The sequence below is a fragment of the Fusarium poae genome, chromosome 1, assembly GCF_019609905.1.
Source record: "Fusarium poae strain DAOMC 252244 chromosome 1, whole genome shotgun sequence".
Taxonomy (NCBI): domain Eukaryota; kingdom Fungi; phylum Ascomycota; class Sordariomycetes; order Hypocreales; family Nectriaceae; genus Fusarium; species Fusarium poae.
The window spans coordinates 9655767-9674542 of record NC_058399.1 but is presented as its reverse complement, the minus strand read 5'-3'; the positions used below and the strand labels follow the sequence as shown (position 1 = coordinate 9674542).

Below are 18776 nucleotides of genomic sequence, written 5' to 3'. Positions count from 1 at the left end.
TGATGGATGCGCGATCTAGAGTGACGAAAGAAGCGAAAATAACGAGGAACTGATGACAGGAGGTTGCGACGACGCGAGAAAAAGTGAGGTCGCGTTAATGATCCAAGTGGAAGCTCCCTGTCACGTGATCCTTACGCAGCGCGTTTCTTGTTTCTTGGGCGATGATCCAAGCTCAAGTCAAGCTATAGGTTTTGAGGAAAGAAAGATAGAAGACCATGTGTTTATCGATCGTTTGACGATTTGTTCGTTCTTTTATCTTCTTTGTCAACTTATTTTTCTTTTGTTTGCAGAGAACCCGTGTGAAAAACACTTGAAGTGTATCTTGAAGGGCGAAAATGTATGTGGACAGAGTCGTAGTTAGAGTTGGTGGAGCAACCAAGTTGACAGGCATTTATATGTTTACAGGTTTGGATTTTGCGGGTGCGCTCGATATTCAATCTATTGAATCATGCAAATCCGTCATTCGACTGTATATACATGCGCTTATAGTCTCAGGCTCTATCACTCTTTCAAAGGTTATCTTAAAGTTGGGCAGGCAGCACAGCCATGTATGCCAAGGTTTAGTTATTATTCAGCCGCTGATAGGTAGGTACCTATTCTTTGAGATTCTAACATCTCACAGCTTCCCAGGCAGGTAGATAACTCAAGACATCCTTGTAATGAACAAAAACTTGAGATCAATGTTGTAGTTGTGATGATTATACCTCTTGACTGGTATTGTCTTGCCGGGTATTATTATCTTATTGCCGTCGTCCAGCTCCGTCTCTCGGCGCCGGTTCTCGGGAAGTGGAGTCGGGAGTTGATAGTTGAAAGCCGACCCCGCGCTATGCCGGGTGAATATATAACCAAAATGCGAATTCCGCATCACTTGAATATGCCTTATTTCTTCATCGATCTTAGAACATCACTTGCCCAATAGTCAACTCTTCATCCTTTTCCTTTCATTTTCACAGTATTCGGGCCAACCCCTCGGAGCATATCACTTACACCAGGTCCACACTCGGAACAAACCGCCATCATGAGAATCCCCTACGTATCTAACCCTCCTGAGACCAAGACCGAGGAGCATGCTGCTATTGTGAAGCGCATAGAAGAGCGTCGTGCTCCTCGACCTCTCCAATCTTTGGATTTGGCTCTTCTTCATTCCCCTCATGTCGCTGATGGTTGGAACTCGTTTCTCGGCGCAGTCCGCACCAAAACGTCGCTAGGCGATGATTTGAGGGAGCTTTCAATTTCTCGAGTTGCTGTGTGCAACAAGGCATGGTACGAATGGAAGCACCATGCACCACTGGCAGTCAAGGGTGGTGTTTCCGAGGCTGGTCTGGAGGCTATCAAGCAAGATACCCTTGGTGAGCGACCTGCGGAGCTGTCAGAGAAGCAATGGGCTGTAATTCTCTTTACGGATGAGATGACGAAGAATGTTCAAGTCAAGGATGAGACGTTTGACCGTCTGCGAGAGTTCTTCAACGAGCAGGAAATTGTCGAAATCACAGCGACAGTAAGTCAAGCTCCTTCAGTGGTTTCCAAACTTCGCCTAACACCAGCAACAGGTGGCATGTTACAACTGTGTAAGCCGTTTCTTGGTGGCACTTGATGGTAATTCAACAAGCTCTATCATATAAGCTCTATAACTGACAATCCTGTAGTCGGAGAGAGGAATGGTACTGGCCCTGAACCTGTGACTGGTCACTAAGCGAGGACTGCAACTTCCGTACGCATCGATATCAGGATTGTAGCTCATCAGATACTGGTTTATTATCAAGCATGGCAACATGTTCGAATATAGATATAAAGGTGAAAACTAAGAACAAACATACAACAAAAACATCGTGTCTTGAGACCACGGAAAAAGGGTATCATCCCGTCTATAGAAGTGAAATAAAAATCAGTGAACCAAACTCCTCCAACCTCTGTCATTACCGAATAAACCCATCGTTAATCATCACTCATTCAACCATGCCTAATGTGATTGGTGAAATGCCCGTAGTCAGACCGGAGTATGCTTTATCGTTAATGTTTTGCTGGCCACCAGGCCACACCAAGAACGCCGTGTAATGTGTAGTGTGCAGTATGTAACGTGCAATGCGTAACACCAGCCGATATAATCGCGTTATACAAAATGTAATGGTCATGTCTTTTCGCTGCAACTGGAACCCAAAATGTAAAGAAACCCAGACGGAAGCTTGAACATCATGGTGACCGTGAGTATGATTTCGACATGGCGCGCTCAATTGAGGCATGGCGTTGTTGCATCTTGGGTGATGTCTGCAGCTCGTGGACGACTCCCGCCCAGCCCTTGCGACTAGGTTTGGGAATGGGCTCGGGATGATTAATTAGAGCTTGGGTGGTCAACCTGCGCAATGGAGGACGATTGACGATACTCTCCGACAAGCCTCTGGGAAGAGCAGGCCGTGTAGGGGTCTTGAAAACAGGTGACTTTTCTAGATCTCTTGATGTAGGGAGGGGCGGTGGTGGTGGCGCTCTTGAAGAGGGCTTCTCATGTATAGTGGCGTTTGTAGTGTTCGTGTGTGATGCGACAACGCCCATGTAAACGACAAGAAAGCGCATGCGTAGCATGTCGAGCCTACGAACACGATCCTCCAACCTCGCTCGCTTCGATGCCCATAGTAGTCTGGCGCCAGTCTTCAACTTGGTGGTATCTTCCTCAAGCACCATGCCATTGATGTCCTCACGCAGATCATCGCCCGTCTTCTGGATCTCCCTTAGAAGGCGCGTCAAGCGAATCTTGTCATCAAGACGCTGCACTTTTGCGACATCGCGATCATAGCTTTCGTTCTCCTGGACGGAAAAGTCGGCAGTATCAACAAAGGTTGCGATCTCGAGCGGCGCCGCTTGGTACGCGGCCGTATAATTGGAGATGATCTGGACAAGAACAATGAGGGACAGGACAACGGCGATCAGAATAAGGATGATGGTCCACTGGAGTAGATTGAACTCGGCCATGGTTGAGCAGAGCGTCTGGATGGCAAGTCGAGGTGGTGGGTGAAGCTATCACGCATGGTCCTTGGGGGCTAAGTGTTTGTGAGAGGGAAAAGAGAGAGATGGGCAGAGAGAGGCGCACAAGATGCAAGCAAGGAGACAAGAGCGATGACGAGGGAACAAGCGCAAGCGCAACCAACAACCAATTACTGCAAACACAACCCGCGTTTGTGTGCGCTCCAATTAAGCACCTAGGTAGTTTCTAGACTCATACAAGCCCGGCTTCCAGATTCGTGCTCAACAAGTGATGGTACTAGGCCACTTGGTCCAGATGGCTGGGGATAAAAGAAACCCCCTGCAGCTGCAGATGATGAACCGTAACTAATGACGGTCCAAATGAGACAAGACAGGGCAGAAGAGTCATCACATGGTCAGTCGGTACGCACGACTTGACGGCGTTACAATTGTCTGACTGGTACTGTGCATGGTCCCTTAGACCGGGTAAGCGGCGGATTCGCCGTAAGATAGACTATGAGCGCGGAAGTGCCGGGTGGAGGAAACGGCCATGATGGTTGAATTATCTGATGATGCTGACTGATGATGGTGGTTTACAACAAACGCCTCACCAGTGTCAAACAATACAAACGAAACTGTGTATCTGACTTGCAGGCGCCTACACCTACATAGTAGATTGGTAACCGTCGCGAGTCGTCGCTGTCATAGTTTAAGAGGATGCACCTTAAATCTGCGCAAGATTGGTAGTATCCCAACTAATGCTGTACTGTGCTGCCAAACCATGCAGTGGGTTTCCACATGGAATTCCAAGTGGGTTTTTCTGCAGGTTGAGTATCGCCATCCATCGGTTGGATGTGACCAATTCTTGCAGGACGCTATCACTAGGCTTATTTTCAGTAGTGCCAGCCCAGGGCTTCAAAGCCCGTCGGTGCATGGGTTTAAGGTCTGGAATTAGGGTTACCAGAACTGTCAGTGGATCGATTCTAGGGCTGGAAAGGGAGTCTTAGACAGCGATTTTGTTGAGAACAAGGTTGAGAAACAGTCTGTATGGCTTTGAAATAGCCTGTGTAATTTAACCTTGCAGCTTGACCGGAATGGAGGAGTAAAAGAGAAAAGAAGTTGGCTACCTGCATGGAAAGCCAAGGATTTCTTCCATGGATGGAATAAACTTGATTCGTTTAGGTACTAAAGCGCTGTAGAGGTGCTGCAGGCAGGTTAAAAACGCCGCTGTCAGTTGGCGCCCAGTCAAAACCTCACGGGCCGTTGAAGGGAGAGCGCGTGAGGTCCATGCCCTCCTCGCATTCCACGGGCTGACTTCATCGATCCCATCCCTCCCTGTACCTGCGCCAGTCTTGCAGCTTGTCAGAATCATCAGATCTTGCAAGCTCCACTGCCATCGTCTAAGCATTTCCCCCTTGCCAGCATCAACCCCTCTCACTCTCTCTCAACAATAATCAAATTAATACTGCTCTCATGACGACAGCCACGGCTACCGCGACCGCCGACCCCGCGGCGCAAGCGCACCAGTTTCCCCTCCCTAAAATCCTCGAGTACCCCGCGTCAACCCCGCCAATCCTCATCACACAAGGTGCCGAGGGTCGTCTCTACAAAAGCACTTATCTGTTGCCGGAAATTCCCTGCGCTCTAAAGTATCGGCCTCCCAAGCCCTGGCGACACCCAGTCCTTGATCAGCGCCTTACGAAACACCGCATCCTCTCAGAGGCTCGCATTCTTGCAAAGTGCCGCCGCGATGGTGTCCGCGTCCCAGCGGTCTACGCTGTAGATGAAGCTGCCGGCTGGCTGATGCTGGAATGGATCTCTGGAGGACCTGTTCGTAAGAGCATTAACGAGAGACTGGGAAATAGGACAGAGGGCATCGAGAACGATGCAGATTTGAAAGATCTCATGCACAGGATCGGTACCGCTATTGGTAACTTGCACAAAGTCGGCATTGTTCACGGCGACTTGACTACAAGCAACATGATGTTGGAGCCTTTAGCCAACCCGCAAGACGACAGTCCTTTGCACGGAGAGTTAGTCATCATTGATCTGGGTCTTGCGAGTGGAAGTATATCAGATGAGGACCGTGCGGTAGATCTCTATGTGTTGGAGAGAGCTTTTGGTAGTACACATCCTCGTGCGGAATGTGTATTCTCAGAGGTGCTCGATGCTTACGGTCAAACCTTTAAGCAAGCCAAGGTTGTACTTAAAAAGTTGGAAGACGTGCGGATGAGGGGTCGCAAACGAAGCATGCTCGGATGAAACAAAAAAACAGAAAAGCCGTCTTGCAGCCAATTTCCCTACCATAGCGTCTAAACTCCGTGTATCTGATGCTCGCTGTTTTGCAAAAAAAGAACAAATGGACGAATGATGCCACCACATTTCATCATATGTGGTTCAGATCCAAGCATACCAAGAAACCTCGCTGTTTAATCTTCTTCGTTTTCGACCGTCGCGGGAATGCTCAGCTATGATCTCACCAGCTCTGCGCCTGCAAAATATCCCTTATTCTCTATGACGCCTCGATCCTGTACGAAAGCTGTGTATCGCACGACCCATTCAGGAACAAGCTCTCCCGTCAAGCCAGCGCCGTTGTTGTTTGTGTCTGCAAGCAGGCCTGCACCCTTCGGGCCGTGACTGAGGAGCTCTCGCAGAGTGCCATGGGGAAGGATATCGGTACAATCGTTGTGGACGTGTAGTTCAACGCCTTCGTCTTCCGCGAGCTTCTTCAGCGGAGGTGGGACATCGCAGCAGTTGCGCAGGTTGATTTGGTCAATAACGGGTCGGACAGTCGTACGCTTGATAAAGGCGCTGAGTTTCTCGCTACCGAATTCAGCCACGGCCAGACGCTTCACGAGGCCCTGCTTATGCAGACTCTCGAATACTTTCCAAGTTGCGAGCTCCTCCTCAAGGTTTCCTTGGTGAGCATTGGTCTTGTCTGCCTCCCATTCGCAGCTACCCTCGAACGAAATTCCGGGGAAGGACACAATCAGTAAATCGATTGTGGTGATGCCGAGTTCTCTCCGGACCAGATCCAGAGCTTGCTTCACGTGTTGCTCCCGAGCGTTGTCCGACATGCCCGCGAGGACAAAAAACTTGACAGTGATCTCGTACTGGCTGGGTTCTTCCCGTAGGCCTGCGGCATTCCAATTAATGCGAGGAACATATAGCGCATCACCCTGCTGCTCGGTCCATAGGTCTACAGCCGTGTGGTTGCCGTTGAGCGCATTGCCGTTCGTGAAGCCGTTGGTTACTTCTGAATCGATCGCATAGTCGCGCTGAGCTTCAGCGATGTTGTCTCGCAGAGAATTGATGAGTTCAAGGTTGGATCTGGCGTTGCCGGGCTTGCGAATAATGGAGGGGCCTGCCAACATAACATTGCTGCCGAGAGGGGTTTTGTAAGCATAAACCCGCACAGAAGTTAGATATAACTTACGCCGTGGATAGAATAAGTCTTGCCATGGTGGAAATCTTGTACCAGGGAAGCCCTTTGAAAGTATGAGACTGGGAGAAGGAAGTGGGAAATCGTTCGAGTCGAGGCTTTGACTAAAATAAGAGGGAAATTTTTCCCGTCGGGATCTTCGAGGCGTAAATTCGGAGGTCAGTCAAGCTACAGACGGACCAAATCGGTCTATCCAAAGGCGTGCCAGCGCTATCGAATACGTGGGGTAAAGCGGATAGCTTAGTAATGTCTATTTGTTAAAGACAAACCAATTTGAAATCACGGCCAATATTTGAGGTTTGTACCCATCAGAGTGCACATATCGGACTATTATTAACGAGGGTCAGAAGTGACTGAAGGAGCGGATGTGAGAACGGATCGATGGATGGTTGGTTGTTTGCATAGTACTTAACTACCTACTAAGTAGTGACTGCACTGAACCTAGGAAGGTAAAACTACAGTGTCTGACATCAACAATAGCGCATTCGCGTGCTTGATGATGCTACCAGTACCTCTATCTACTAACATACTACCTTAGTACCTTATAACCTACCTCCTTGGTAGTACATGGTAGGTACCCAGGGATGGTCTATTTCACAAGAACATCACCATTATTGGAATCTACCTTAGTATCTTTTACGCCGAGATTAGAGGCTCATTGGCAGGGTATAGAGAATATTTTATGTATAGAAAGTTCCCGATTCATTTGCTGGAAAATACTGTGTTGAGAATCTCGTTTCTTCTTGAAACGGTGAAATGACTCGTCAAATCTTATAAAATGCCCATCAGCCAATGCCTTTCGAACATTCTAGATATTACATAAAACCATCAAGTTGTTTATCTTAGAGGCTTAACTCCATTTATTTTGTACCTACGCGGTTCAGGCAAGCACATGCTAGAGTGTCTAGGCCTCTCCGTCCTGGTTTAAGACGTTGAACAAGAAAGTCTTTGACAAGAGATAATAAGGGCTATTTGTTATCAAATTGCTATAAAAATCGATAGATTTAAAACCGTAAGATTGAAAATATATCTTCTTTTCATTGATTATTTAACAAGGTAAGTAAGGACCAAGCCCTTTGAGATCTCTTAGGCTTCTGCTTTGTAAATAGGCACTACCTAGATAGTAGTGTCTACTAAGGTATGCCTTCGCCGTCTTCATCACAAATTCCGAACTCTACGTTCTGGATTATCTAGGTATGCTTGAACTGCATATGCGTGCGTACCTACCTATCCATTGAATCTTAAAATTTATGCTACAGAGACTTCAAGGTTAAAACAACAGGTTCAGTGTGGAAGTGGTATTAAAGACAGGTGCCGCCCAGCTTAACGACTCCTGGACTAAACTTGGTATCAATATCGGTCATTATTTAGAGTGCAATTTATCAGAAACCTGCTTACACAGACGAATTGTGTGTTGGATGTTAGAAGGCATACACAGAGCTCAGACCAAACCCAACTATCAAATGATTTCTTAAACAGTATTAATTTTGGCAGTCAACTTGGGCCAAGACCCAAGTCGCAGGAAACTGAAATCAGAAACTTGCATTATCGTGTCAAAGCAAAGACCAGCCTGCCTAGCCCACCGTTTCCCCTACCCGTCATATAAGTCGTCACCATAAGAGTCGTCCGATCCGAGTTTCCCATGGCTTCAGCGCCGTTCAGACTCTCACACCATTCCCAACCGAAAATCCTAATCCCAAAGAGCATTTATGTACCAGGGCATAGCTATATCAGGCGATAGTCCAAGCAAGCACAGCAGTATGGCCAAACCCGATACATGGGATATTGACAAACAGGATACGAAAAAGAAAACGCCCAATCAAAGTCACTAACGCATGCCTTCATCGCCAGGAAAAAAAAGCAGGCCGAAATGCGATACCCGGAAACGCCTCATGTCGCGGATCTCACCCGCTCTCACCGACCAGAAGCCTACCCGGGCCCCACGCTTTCGTTATGAACAAACCGACGTGCTGAAAGAAAAAATATATAATGCAAGAGCGTCCATAAACAGAGAGTTGAAGGAAAAGAGGTGTGTTGCTTAGCCTCCTTCATCTCGATTTGTTGTAATCGAGTAACCCAATTCGAGGTGAGGGCAGTGTTGAATATCGAAAAAGCGTAACGAAAGCAAACTCAAAGGAACGTGATGAAAGTTGGTTTCAACAAGAAACAAGGTTTGGCCGACCTTTTCATGAGCTCTGACAAGATCGCAACTAGTGGGCAGTAAAAATGTTGGCGTCCGGAGTCCTAGGGTATGAAAATAACCTAGAGAACCTAACAGTCTTGTCAAGTCGCATAAGCCGACCTAATAATTTCGTCCCTTATGCTTCCAGTGGCCAACGTTTCTGGTACCCTGAGGTGATTCAGATCTCCATACGGCCTGCGATGTCTTCACTCATGAATCTGTCGGGACTTCTGTCGAGCACCATATCATCTTCGAATTCGTCTTCGAATTCATCGTCTGAGTAAGCGACGAGGTCACCGTTTTCTCCGCGGTTCCAAAAGAGGCCGTCGTCGTTAAGATTCTCGTCACCTTCATTGTAAGGCACCAATTCCGCATTCTCACCAAGCCAGTAATTGGCGCGTTTTTGTGCGCCAGCTGACTCGAGTTGCTGATTGCTACGATTTGCAAGATTGGCGGGCTGCAGGGTTGGGCTGTGAGACGAGATGACCGGTACAACACGGACGTATAAATAGGCGACTCGTTTCAATGCGCGGTTGAAGAAAAAGTAGTGCGAAGCCCAAATCGCACTCTCGTCTTCCTCAAAAGGGTCACTATCGGGGTTGTAGCTGAAAATGGTGCACTCATTAAGGTGCATCTCCTTATCGATCAACGACCAACATTGAGGTCCCCAGATTGATGAAGTCGCCTCGCTGCCTAGCGAAGATCCTAAAGACTTGGGCTCGAAATTGGGCCTTACGTTTTGTAGAATGGAATCGAGGTTGATCATGACGCGGCGCAAGTTCCGCTCACGTTTGAAGTCGTTGGGTCGAAGCACGTGAGAAAAGTCGTAGTGTGGGTGACTTGCATTGAGTGTCGCAATAAGGTACGCAAACGTCTTGCGGCTTGAAAGCTCGGAAAGTGGACCAAAAGCGCTTGAATGCGAGAACATTTGCATGCTTGGTGATGTGGCTAGCATATGAGCGCGTTCAGGTGGTGAGAGGCTAGCGCCAAGCTTTAGGAGAGCCTCGTGTTGCGAGTTTAGGTCATTGTCGATGTTTTTGTAGAGCTTCTTGTCGGTACCTGATGCTTTCGTTGTGTAAAGATCGCATCCGCCCGTAACGTTGCAGTCGGGAGTGTTGAAGTTTAGCGTGCTCGTCACCGCCTCGAAGTCTTGGACTGGTAGATACTGCGAAAGTTTGAGTAACAGTAGTTGTAGCGGACTCAAAATCAATTACCTTCATATTGAGGTCTGTTAGGGTATAAAAATCAATAGCCTCAGAAGTCTAGTATAAGCAGCATAAGCTAATCGACTAATTTCGTCTCTTATGCTTCTTATGTTTCTGATACCCTGAGTGAGGTCAAGGGAACAGATTGCGTCAGCGTGGAGTTTTGGTGGGCCGTAGTCGGAAGGTGACAGTTGTCGCGACAAGGAGAGCAATGCGACGCGACAGTCGAGTAGGTAGGTAGGTGCCCAAACAGTAGGAATGTATTGAGTTGGTCGCGATAGCTCTTGGAATCTGATGATGGAGGGGGAAGATTGAGGATGGGCGGCGATAGGGTTTGGACGAATACAAGTCGGTGATTGAAGATCGCCAGAACCTGCCGTTTTGGAGAGGGGCGCAATCAGTAACTTAGAACACGGCCGTGATGATACAATGCAGTCGGCAGAACCCTGAGCCCTAAGATAAAAAAAGATTTTGGATGCTGATGATGATGACGACAAGTACCTAGTCTAGTAGATATGTACGCAGGGACTGTTGATCAAGATTGGGCGAGAGATTGCCGAGTGTATGTACCTGGTCAGTCGGTGTTGATGAAAAGGGGAAGTAATGGTTGTTGAGATAAGCAAGTGACAGCTCGAAGAAGATGATTTCACTTGGTTAAAATCGTAAGCAGAACCAAGGCCAACAAAGAAACATGAGAACAAGAAAAGGAAATGATGACTGATAAGGTGAGGGGCCAAAATCGAATGAATTGATTGATTGACTGATTAAGAGGATGGATGGGAGTGACCGGCTTCGGGATACGGTGGAATGGAATGGGATGGGACGGGATGGAGGGGATAATGGTCAGCGGATGATGATGGACTGCAACTTTGTCTTGCATTTGCGTTTGCGTGGCATCGGTAGTAGCATGTAATAGCGTAGCGCTGCGTTGTGTTGCGTTGCTTGCGCTGCGCTGTTCTGTTCTGTGTCACATATTGTCCAACGACGTGGAAACCCACTCAAACCTGATGTGATTAATGCTGCGGCAGACCACGGGATCCTGATACTAAGCTCATGATGCGAGTTGAGCTGAGCTTAACCCGGTCTTGGTCTCGGCCATTGTTGGGAATTCCGGGGGGGTCCAGATTGCGCCAGCTGGTTTCGGCACTGCCAGGGTCAGGGTCAACCTATCTAGGCTAGAGGCTTAGTAGCCAAGGCGAATCAAGGGGTCCTCCCCTGTCATGACAGCTCATGCTTCATCTTTTGGATCTCATGAGACAAACTCGAAATCCCAAATTGATAGGCGATTTCTTTGCAGCTGCCAACTTACAATCCAATCGATCCGCCCATGTTCTCCATGGCAAGCTCGTGGTTCTGATGAAGATCTGAATGCGTGGGTTTGTGGCACTGCAATAAGGGGGCCCCACGAGTGACCAGTATTGGCGAATAGGACTCTGTCCCGTAACCACGCGCTTCATCGCATGGTGCATCGTCTTTCGAACAATGAAACGGATCCATTACTCAAGTCATGATCTAATGTCAGTTCAACAATGGAAATGGAAAAGAAAAACAGGAAAAATAATGACAATCGCTTTCTTGATTTTGGTTCTGGGTGGGGGTGTTTGCGACGAAGCAATGCGGTTGAAAACGGGTTTGTTGAGCACATGGAGGAAGCAAACGTGTCAGGATCGAGCATTCTCAATGGCATACAGCATCTGGCGATGGCCATATAGCAGTGCTTCTGCTTTACGCTCAAGACTCGGTATCCTTCCAGTGGTCCGTCAATGCTCGACGCAAATGGCCTGAGCGCATCTGCACCGATCGCCGCAAGCTGCCGTAACCACCCACCCAGAGGCCTCATCTCTTGATATGAAAGAAGGTGGTTTTCCACCGTCAAAGATCTACAAAACAAGGCCTTCATAGCCTGAGACTCCCAAACACCATCTGCGCCGGTTCCCACGATGTAAACATGCGTGTCCTCTCTTCCCATCGAAGAGATTCTCAGCCGCCCGAGACGTTCACGTTACAAAACTCCCGTCTCCTTGAGCGACCCTATTATTTGTTCGTCGACCTGTTGATCCAAAGTCAATCCTTGGCCAGTGATAATGCTGTAGCTCGTATGAAAGCTTGTTATGAAATTGGACGGGTCGATTTGACGTTTCGTGAAGCGAGGTCGAACTAGTGCCGGACAGCAATTACAAGATCGTTGAGGAATGTTTACATGATCTTTGTAACTTCGTCCTCGACCTTGTGGAAAAGGTTGGCGTCAGCTGGCCTGCGACGATGGTGGGTAATTTGGGTGTAGGTTGCCGGGCTATCACAAAACTTCACAGTTTATCAAGCTGGACGTCACTCACCTCCATATCTTCAAGAGAATCTTGCTGGCCGATGCAGCGAAGAATGTTCTTTTTGCTCGTCTCCTGCAGCTCGCCCGCGAGAAGGATTTCGTCGAGAATGTAGTATGCTTTGGTAAAGGAGAAGATAATATCAAGCTCGCACACATTGCCATAGTATTTATCCATCTGTTCGACGTATCGGTGAATAATTTCGAGGGTGATCAGCTCGTTATCGTCGGAGGAGCAGCCGGCGATGAAAAAGAGCGAGGCATATCGGCGGTAGACGATCTTAGTATCTGTTCAGAGGTGAGCATGAGCTCGTTGAAACAAATAACAAAAGGGGCGGAGGGAAGCCGACCCTTGTATTCGAGGAAGTTGCACATGCGCGTTCTACGAGCGAGCACAAGCTGAGATACATCCTTGACGATCTTGGCCTTATCCTTGGGCGAGAGGGTTGAGAACCATTTAGCAAGACGCTGTCGTGACTAGTCAGTGATCATGTTAAGAGGTGCATGTGAGCGACCGTACGTACCACTTTGCCTTGGCGAGATAGGAGAATAAGGTAGCTGTCAAATTAACTATTGATTAGCGGGCGGGAGAAATTGATCAGCCGTGGAAAATCATACTGTATCGCCATGATGATTTATCAAGCCTGCGTCGAGACGGCAGGTCAAAGTCAGGGATAGGTTTCGAAAGATGACGGAGGATACAATTCTGGCTTTGAGGTGGACACGGAAGCACTTCAGGCGGGTTGGTGACGAGCTGGGCAAAAGTCCAATGATGAAGTGGCCCAGGCTCCAGCCAAATCCACCAAGACTCCAGCGCAAAGGGTTCGTTTCTTATCTCTTATCAATCGTCTTGGCTAAGGATAATTGACCAATCACAACGCCTAAATTTTGCTCGTCGCGGGGCCTAGTCGACTCTCCCAAATTTTTTCCTGCTATCAATTATCTTGTCTCGTCTTCAGCTTCACCTCAACCGAAGTCATCACAGGAAAATCACACAACGTTCTTCTTCTGACACAGGCTTTTACAACATTGAAGCAGTGCAAATCAGCTCTGCTCAACCTACTCACACCAGAGCATGGCCGCTCAGACGTCGCCATCGCTCACTTCTACCTCACATACCTTGACTGCCGCGCCGCTCACCATGGCCGCTCCCGATTCCCTCACAAACAGCCATGTTCTGGCGCTTCTCGAAACTCTAGCCGATGGCAAGCGACACAATTTCCTCCAGCCTAGTGCTTCTATCCCGACCGATTCTCTTAACCTCGTTAAACAAACTCTTGAAGGATTTGCTTCGCAAGTCGGCGATGAACAGCAGGAAAGATTAAAAGAGAACCGCAAGCGCAAGAGAGGCGCTGTTGGAAGCGAGGATGTTCTCAAGATGCGCAAGGTTTACGTCGATGGCTTCGAAACGGGACAGGTTTGGCAACAAGCCAAGAGAATTATTGGAGGCGTCCTAAAGTACTCTGAGGAGGCCCTTGCTGAGCTGGAGGAACGTAAAGAGATTGCTGTTAACGGCGCTGACTCCAAGACAATTGAATTTGGAGAAGATGGCTTTGAGGTTGGCTCCGACGATGAGGATGAAAGCGACGAAGTGTCTGGAGAAGAGGACGAAGAGCAAATATCGGGAGACGAAGCACTCGAGGACGGTCAAGAAAACGATTGGGAAGACGAGGAAGAAGAAGAGTTTGAGGAAGGAAAAGACGATTACCAAGAGGACGATGAGGAGGAGGACGACGTGGAAGTGGAAGAGTATGAAGCGGATCCTGATGGTCTTAACGATGGCTTCTTCTCTCTCGACGACTTCAACCGACAATCACAATACTTCGAGGAACAGGACGCCAAGGGAGATCCTTACACAGATCAAGCAAGCGACGATGAGGGAATCAACTGGGATGCCGATCCTCTATCTGCCGCTAAGCCTAACGCAAAGTCTCAGAAGGCACAGCCAGCCGAAGACGAAGAGGATAGTGACGACGAAGGTGGTCCCACGTTCGGTAATGTGGACCTCAATGCCCCAGAAGGCGACAGCGAGGACGAGGGTATGGACATGGACGATATGGACGATGAGGAAAACGATATGAACGCCAACGAGGTCTACTACAAGGACTTCTTTGCACCACCACGCAGGAAGTATCAGGGTGGCAAGCCTAAAAAGTCTGTCAAATTCCAAAATGAAAAGCCCGACGACGCCGACGTTGAGAGGGCCATGGCCGATGTTAAAAGGGACCTCTTCGACGACGAGTCAGAACAGGAGGACTCTGATGATGCACTATCTGATGTCTCCGCTGGAGACCCTAAGTCACGACGCTCAGCTCACGAGCGCAGGCAAGCCAAGCTTGCTGAGGAGATCCGCAAGCTTGAGGCTGCATCCGTTGCCAAGCGAGAGTGGGCATTATCTGGTGAAGCCGCTGCTGTTGATCGTCCTGTTAACTCGCTGCTCGAAGAAGATCTTGACTTTGAGCACGTTGGCAAACCTATCCCTGTCATTACCCCCGAAGTTAGCGAAAGTATCGAGGACCTTATTAAACGCCGTATTTTAGCACAGGAGTTTGACGAGGTTATCCGTCGACGACCCGACACAGAGGGCGCAGCTGCAGGCACACGCCGCGGTCTTGTTGAGCTTGACGATAGCAAGGCTACAAAGGGTCTGGCAGAAATCTACGAGGAAGAGCACGTCAAGAACCAGGACCCCGATAGCTACGTCAGCCAATCGGACGAGAAGCTACAGAGAGAAGAGAAGGAGGTTGAGGCAATGTGGAAGGATGTCTGTGCTCGTCTTGACTCGCTCAGCTCATGGCACTACAAGCCCAAGCCCACAGCTCCCTCCCTGTCAGTCGTCGCCGACGTCGCGACCATCGCCATGGAGGATGCCCAACCCACAACAGCACAGGGTGTCACTGGCGAGAGCAGCCGCATGGCTCCCCAGGAAATCTACAAGGCTGGTTCCACCGAGAAGGCTGCCAATGGCGAAGTCGTCACCAAGGCCGGTCTACCTGTTGCGCGCCAAGAGATGTCGCGCGAGGACAAGGCTCGCCGTCGCCGTCGCGAGAAGGAGCGCGTGCGCAAGGCCGGCGGTGTCGATGGCGGCAAGGTCGTCAGCAAGCGGGCCAAGATGCAGCGCGACGCTGTCGCCGACCTCAAGAAGGGTGGTGTCAAGGTTATCAACCGCAAGGGAGAGATTACCGATGTGGATGGCAACAAGGCCAAGAACGTCAAGATTGCTTCAGGTGGAAACTACAAGCTGTAGTAGTAGCTGTGAAGAAGAGAAGTTGTTCGTTTTTTCTGTTTGGGTAAGGGATAGGGTGTCAAAAGTAACGAAGGGGTGTTTACATGGCTTGCAAGCGATTCATAATAGAAACGCACTTTCATGTTTGACGCATGTCGATATATATCTATCTTTACTATTTTCCTTCGTGGTAATTAGGAGATCTTTCTTTTTTCCCAAACCTTGATCTTGTGATGATATATATTATGGAGGTTTCCTCCCAACAAACAGTTAATGTTGTGTTTAGTTTAATCTTGACAATCTTCTCCCCTTATATATGTAAACAAAGCTAACTCGTTCTGGAAGTCTTCTGGTTCTAAATAGCACGCTTTTCTCTGTGAGAATTAGATTACGCTGCTCTGGACCATTATTTATGTCGAATGTGTCGGTTACAAACAGGGTCACGTAAACCTCGGACCATTACGATCAATGTTTGACCTTTTTACATCTGTCTCTGTATGTAAATGAATAAGTGATTCGGGTGCACTGTAAAACATAAAGAATCCAATATCAAGTTGTGAGGACCTGTCCCTCGTTTCACAAAACATATAACCCATTATTACCGATACATCATTTTTAACTAATCGTACACACACATTCTTCCTGTCCCTCATTCACCAAAGGGAATGCTATCAACCCTAACTCCGCTCATGATTTTTTCCTCTCAATCGACAGCCGAGTGGTGCAGTTCGTTGCTGTATCTAGGCTTCCACCCTGGTCTTCTTCGCCTCAGCGTCTTCAGCTGGCTCCTCGGCCTTTCGCTTACCGTTAGCCTCAGCTTCTGGTGCGAGCTTAGGGGCAGCTTCTGTGGCAGTCTCCTCCTTGTTCTTCTTGCGAACCAATCCGCTGAGATCAGTAGCGGTCTTTTTGGCCTCCTCGACTCGGGCCTTGGTCTCATCAGCGGACTCGCCGATGGCAGCACCGAGAATACCACCGATGGATGCATCGGCGCCAAGAATGTCCTTAGTATCAACAGGGTCGTTGCGCAGGTCGACAAGCTGTTCAGGGTTAGCAGATAGACTTTTATACATCCAAGATGGTCCAGATTGTACTTACACGTTGCTCCATGTCGCCAATAACTTCCTTCATTTCCTGGATCGACTTTCGCGCCAACTCGTTGTCCTCGGGAGATGCCATGGTAGCTAGCTCCACCTCCTTATTCTGAAGCTTGAGCTTGGAACTCTTAATGGCCAGTTCCATCTCCTTGACAGCTTCGTCGCGCAGGCCTTGGTCCATTTCCTCGCGCTTAGCGTTCGCACCATCGTCGCCAGGTGTGGTTACTGAAGCAAACTCCAGAGCCAAGGAAAGCTTGAAGTGGGCTTCGGCGATAATCTCAGACTCCTCGGGGTACAGCTCAAGCTTGTACTTGAGTGATGTTCGGCCGTCTTCGATGGCATTGGGGTAGCTATTGTGGTGTTAGGTCAAGAGTCAGGCCAGTTTCATATCAGAGTTTCGCGAACCGTTCATTCTCGAGGGAGATCTCAGAAAGAGCATCATGGGTGTCAGCGAGGCGCTCCTTCACATGTCGCATAACGGGCGAATCGCCCTCTGCAACCTCTTTGCCTTTGCTACTCTCGTCCTGCTCCTCTTTTTCGAGCGCTTCAAGTCTCTTAAGGTAACACACTCGAGCAAGGTCGAGAATCTCGAAAGCAGTAGCTAAGTCGTCGTCTTCTTCCTCGTCCTCCTCGTCCTCAGCATCCTTGGGGGAACAGTTAGCATAACCAAGGGAGATGGTATTCAATGATTGGGACGTACCTCTTCCTCGTCGGACTCATCAAAGTTCTCGTCGCCAGTGAACTGGAACAGGGCCTTCTTGTCCCCCTTGATGTCTTCTAACTTCTTCTCTCCTTCTTTTTGCTCGGCGACAATGTCGATGCTTTCTTGTGCCACATTCTCGGCTTCGGCTTGGGCGGGCTTTTTGGGCCTGGTCTCGGCGCTCTTCTTCTTTTTCTCGGGGGCAGCCGTGCCTCCGAGAACATCGCTTTTACTTTGGCCGACCTTGAACAAGCTGCGGCCGTAGTGGAAGAGGATCTCAGCATTGTCGGGCGATATCTCACCATTGAGCTCGGCTTGGAGGATGCTGGCTCTGGAGAATACCTCGGCGGCCTCCTCGTAGTTCCTGTGGGCGTATAAGGCAGCGCCCTTTGCGGACAGGTCGGCAAGAGTAACCTTCTTGCTGTTGGGGTCTTGGTCGTTCGCAATGAGGAAGTCGGTGTTGGGGGTGCCGACGCTGGGAGTGCCGATAGCAGGTGTGATGGTAGCAGACTCTACTTTTTCAGTAACGTTTGCGACATCGTCAGCAGGAGGTGCGAGCGACTCGTTGGATGTGGCAGCGGCCTTCTCAATGGCAGGCGCAGTCTGCTCTGTGACGTCGGACATTGCGGCTCAGTTAAATTCAAGTCAATTGAATGAGTGAGGGGGTGAGTGGACGGGCGGATAGGTGAACAGAGTTGATAGGAGGTTACGAGATTGATGGATACGGGATGAGTTTAACGGTTGTCGTTGGGAAAAAAGATGCGATCACGGGTGGAAAGTTTGCGACAGTCAAAAGACAAGACGGGCGACCCAGCAACGATGACCTGGTGATACCTGGAAGCCAAGGTATGACGCGCCAAACTGCCCGCTGATGGACGGGGTTATGCTGACGCGTCTGATTGGTTGTTAGTGGCGTCAGGCAGTTCGTTTCAGCGAGCAGAAGCTCCAAGCTCCGGCATGCAGGGGAAGACTAGTACCTACTAGGTACTAATGTTACGTACATTAATTAGTGGCTGCTGTAATGCTTGTCAGGTCAGCTAAAGTTACCCTATAGAAAGCCGTTTGGAAAGCTGTAACTACCTATCTATCTTGTTAACGTCTCTAGCCTTTTGAAAAAGTGTGGACTTAATGTATGGGGGGGGTTCTCTAGAGAAAGATAATAGTAGTGTTGGCTTCCTTATCATGATTTGATTCTATGAATTTTGTTATGGCGATGAGTCCCTGAAATTCCTAAACCTCCTCTCTAACTATTATCATGATAGGACATTATAATTCAGCCAATTTACGAAGCAAGGGAGTTCGAAACCAGATGCAGTACGAACGAGCCATTAAATGGAATACACAATAATGGTTTAATCAGAATGATTAATTGATTTGTCTTATACTCTGTACAGCCCCAACCTTGGGAGTACCTGTCTTGGGTTAAAGGTACCCCGCGTCTAATTGACTTGGCGGGCGCGTGATATTATGAGTTCCTGGCACGACTTAAGCGCGAAGTCATGTGCCTCGGACTTGTCTAATACCAATTATTGCCTGATCACAGGTATCGTCGGGTAACAACTCTGGCAGACCATCATTCAATTAAATAGTAGAAGAAAAAACAAACAGTTGGATATGTCAGTGACATGAAACATAAAGTATAAACGGAG

General features: G+C 48.7%; 8 protein-coding genes across 8 annotated transcripts; 3 read left to right on the top strand and 5 right to left on the bottom strand.

Moving 5' to 3' along the window:
• Window positions 1-1018: 1018 nt before the first annotated feature.
• FPOAC1_003124 (uncharacterized protein) lies at window positions 1019-1693 on the top strand (the record flags this gene model as incomplete). The annotated part of the gene is made up of 3 exons (XM_044847696.1): window positions 1019-1498; window positions 1551-1596; window positions 1647-1693. 3 exons carry the CDS (start codon window positions 1019-1021, stop codon window positions 1691-1693), a joined length of 573 nt encoding a protein of 190 aa, XP_044713612.1.
• Window positions 1694-2190: 497 nt separating this feature from the next.
• FPOAC1_003123 (uncharacterized protein) lies at window positions 2191-2964 on the bottom strand (the record flags this gene model as incomplete). Its single annotated transcript, XM_044847695.1, has 1 exon — window positions 2191-2964. One exon carries the CDS (start codon window positions 2962-2964, stop codon window positions 2191-2193), a length of 774 nt encoding a protein of 257 aa, XP_044713611.1.
• A 1464-nt stretch (window positions 2965-4428) lies between these two features.
• On the top strand, window positions 4429-5217 carry BUD32 (serine/threonine-protein kinase bud32; the record flags this gene model as incomplete). The annotated part of the gene is made up of 1 exon (XM_044847694.1): window positions 4429-5217. The coding sequence occupies one exon, from the start codon at window positions 4429-4431 to the stop codon at window positions 5215-5217; it is 789 nt and encodes a 262-aa protein (XP_044713610.1).
• Window positions 5218-5423: 206 nt separating this feature from the next.
• FPOAC1_003121 (uncharacterized protein) lies at window positions 5424-6417 on the bottom strand (the record flags this gene model as incomplete). The annotated part of the gene is made up of 2 exons (XM_044847693.1): window positions 5424-6336; window positions 6392-6417. 2 exons carry the CDS (start codon window positions 6415-6417, stop codon window positions 5424-5426), a joined length of 939 nt encoding a protein of 312 aa, XP_044713609.1.
• A 2340-nt stretch (window positions 6418-8757) lies between these two features.
• Window positions 8758-9799, bottom strand: FPOAC1_003120 (uncharacterized protein; the record flags this gene model as incomplete). The annotated part of the gene is made up of 2 exons (XM_044847692.1): window positions 8758-9744; window positions 9794-9799. The coding sequence occupies 2 exons, from the start codon at window positions 9797-9799 to the stop codon at window positions 8758-8760; spliced, it is 993 nt and encodes a 330-aa protein (XP_044713608.1).
• Window positions 9800-11980: 2181 nt separating this feature from the next.
• On the bottom strand, window positions 11981-12736 carry VAS2 (AP-1 adaptor complex sigma subunit Aps1; the record flags this gene model as incomplete). Its single annotated transcript, XM_044847691.1, has 5 exons — window positions 11981-12010; window positions 12121-12395; window positions 12458-12575; window positions 12632-12665; window positions 12726-12736. The coding sequence occupies 5 exons, from the start codon at window positions 12734-12736 to the stop codon at window positions 11981-11983; spliced, it is 468 nt and encodes a 155-aa protein (XP_044713607.1).
• Window positions 12737-13182: 446 nt separating this feature from the next.
• Window positions 13183-15354, top strand: FPOAC1_003118 (uncharacterized protein; the record flags this gene model as incomplete). The annotated part of the gene is made up of 1 exon (XM_044847690.1): window positions 13183-15354. The coding sequence occupies one exon, from the start codon at window positions 13183-13185 to the stop codon at window positions 15352-15354; it is 2172 nt and encodes a 723-aa protein (XP_044713606.1).
• Window positions 15355-16073: 719 nt separating this feature from the next.
• FPOAC1_003117 (uncharacterized protein) lies at window positions 16074-17751 on the bottom strand (the record flags this gene model as incomplete). The annotated part of the gene is made up of 4 exons (XM_044847689.1): window positions 16074-16370; window positions 16429-16777; window positions 16833-17071; window positions 17128-17751. The coding sequence occupies 4 exons, from the start codon at window positions 17749-17751 to the stop codon at window positions 16074-16076; spliced, it is 1509 nt and encodes a 502-aa protein (XP_044713605.1).
• Between the last annotated feature and the right edge of the window lie 1025 nt (window positions 17752-18776).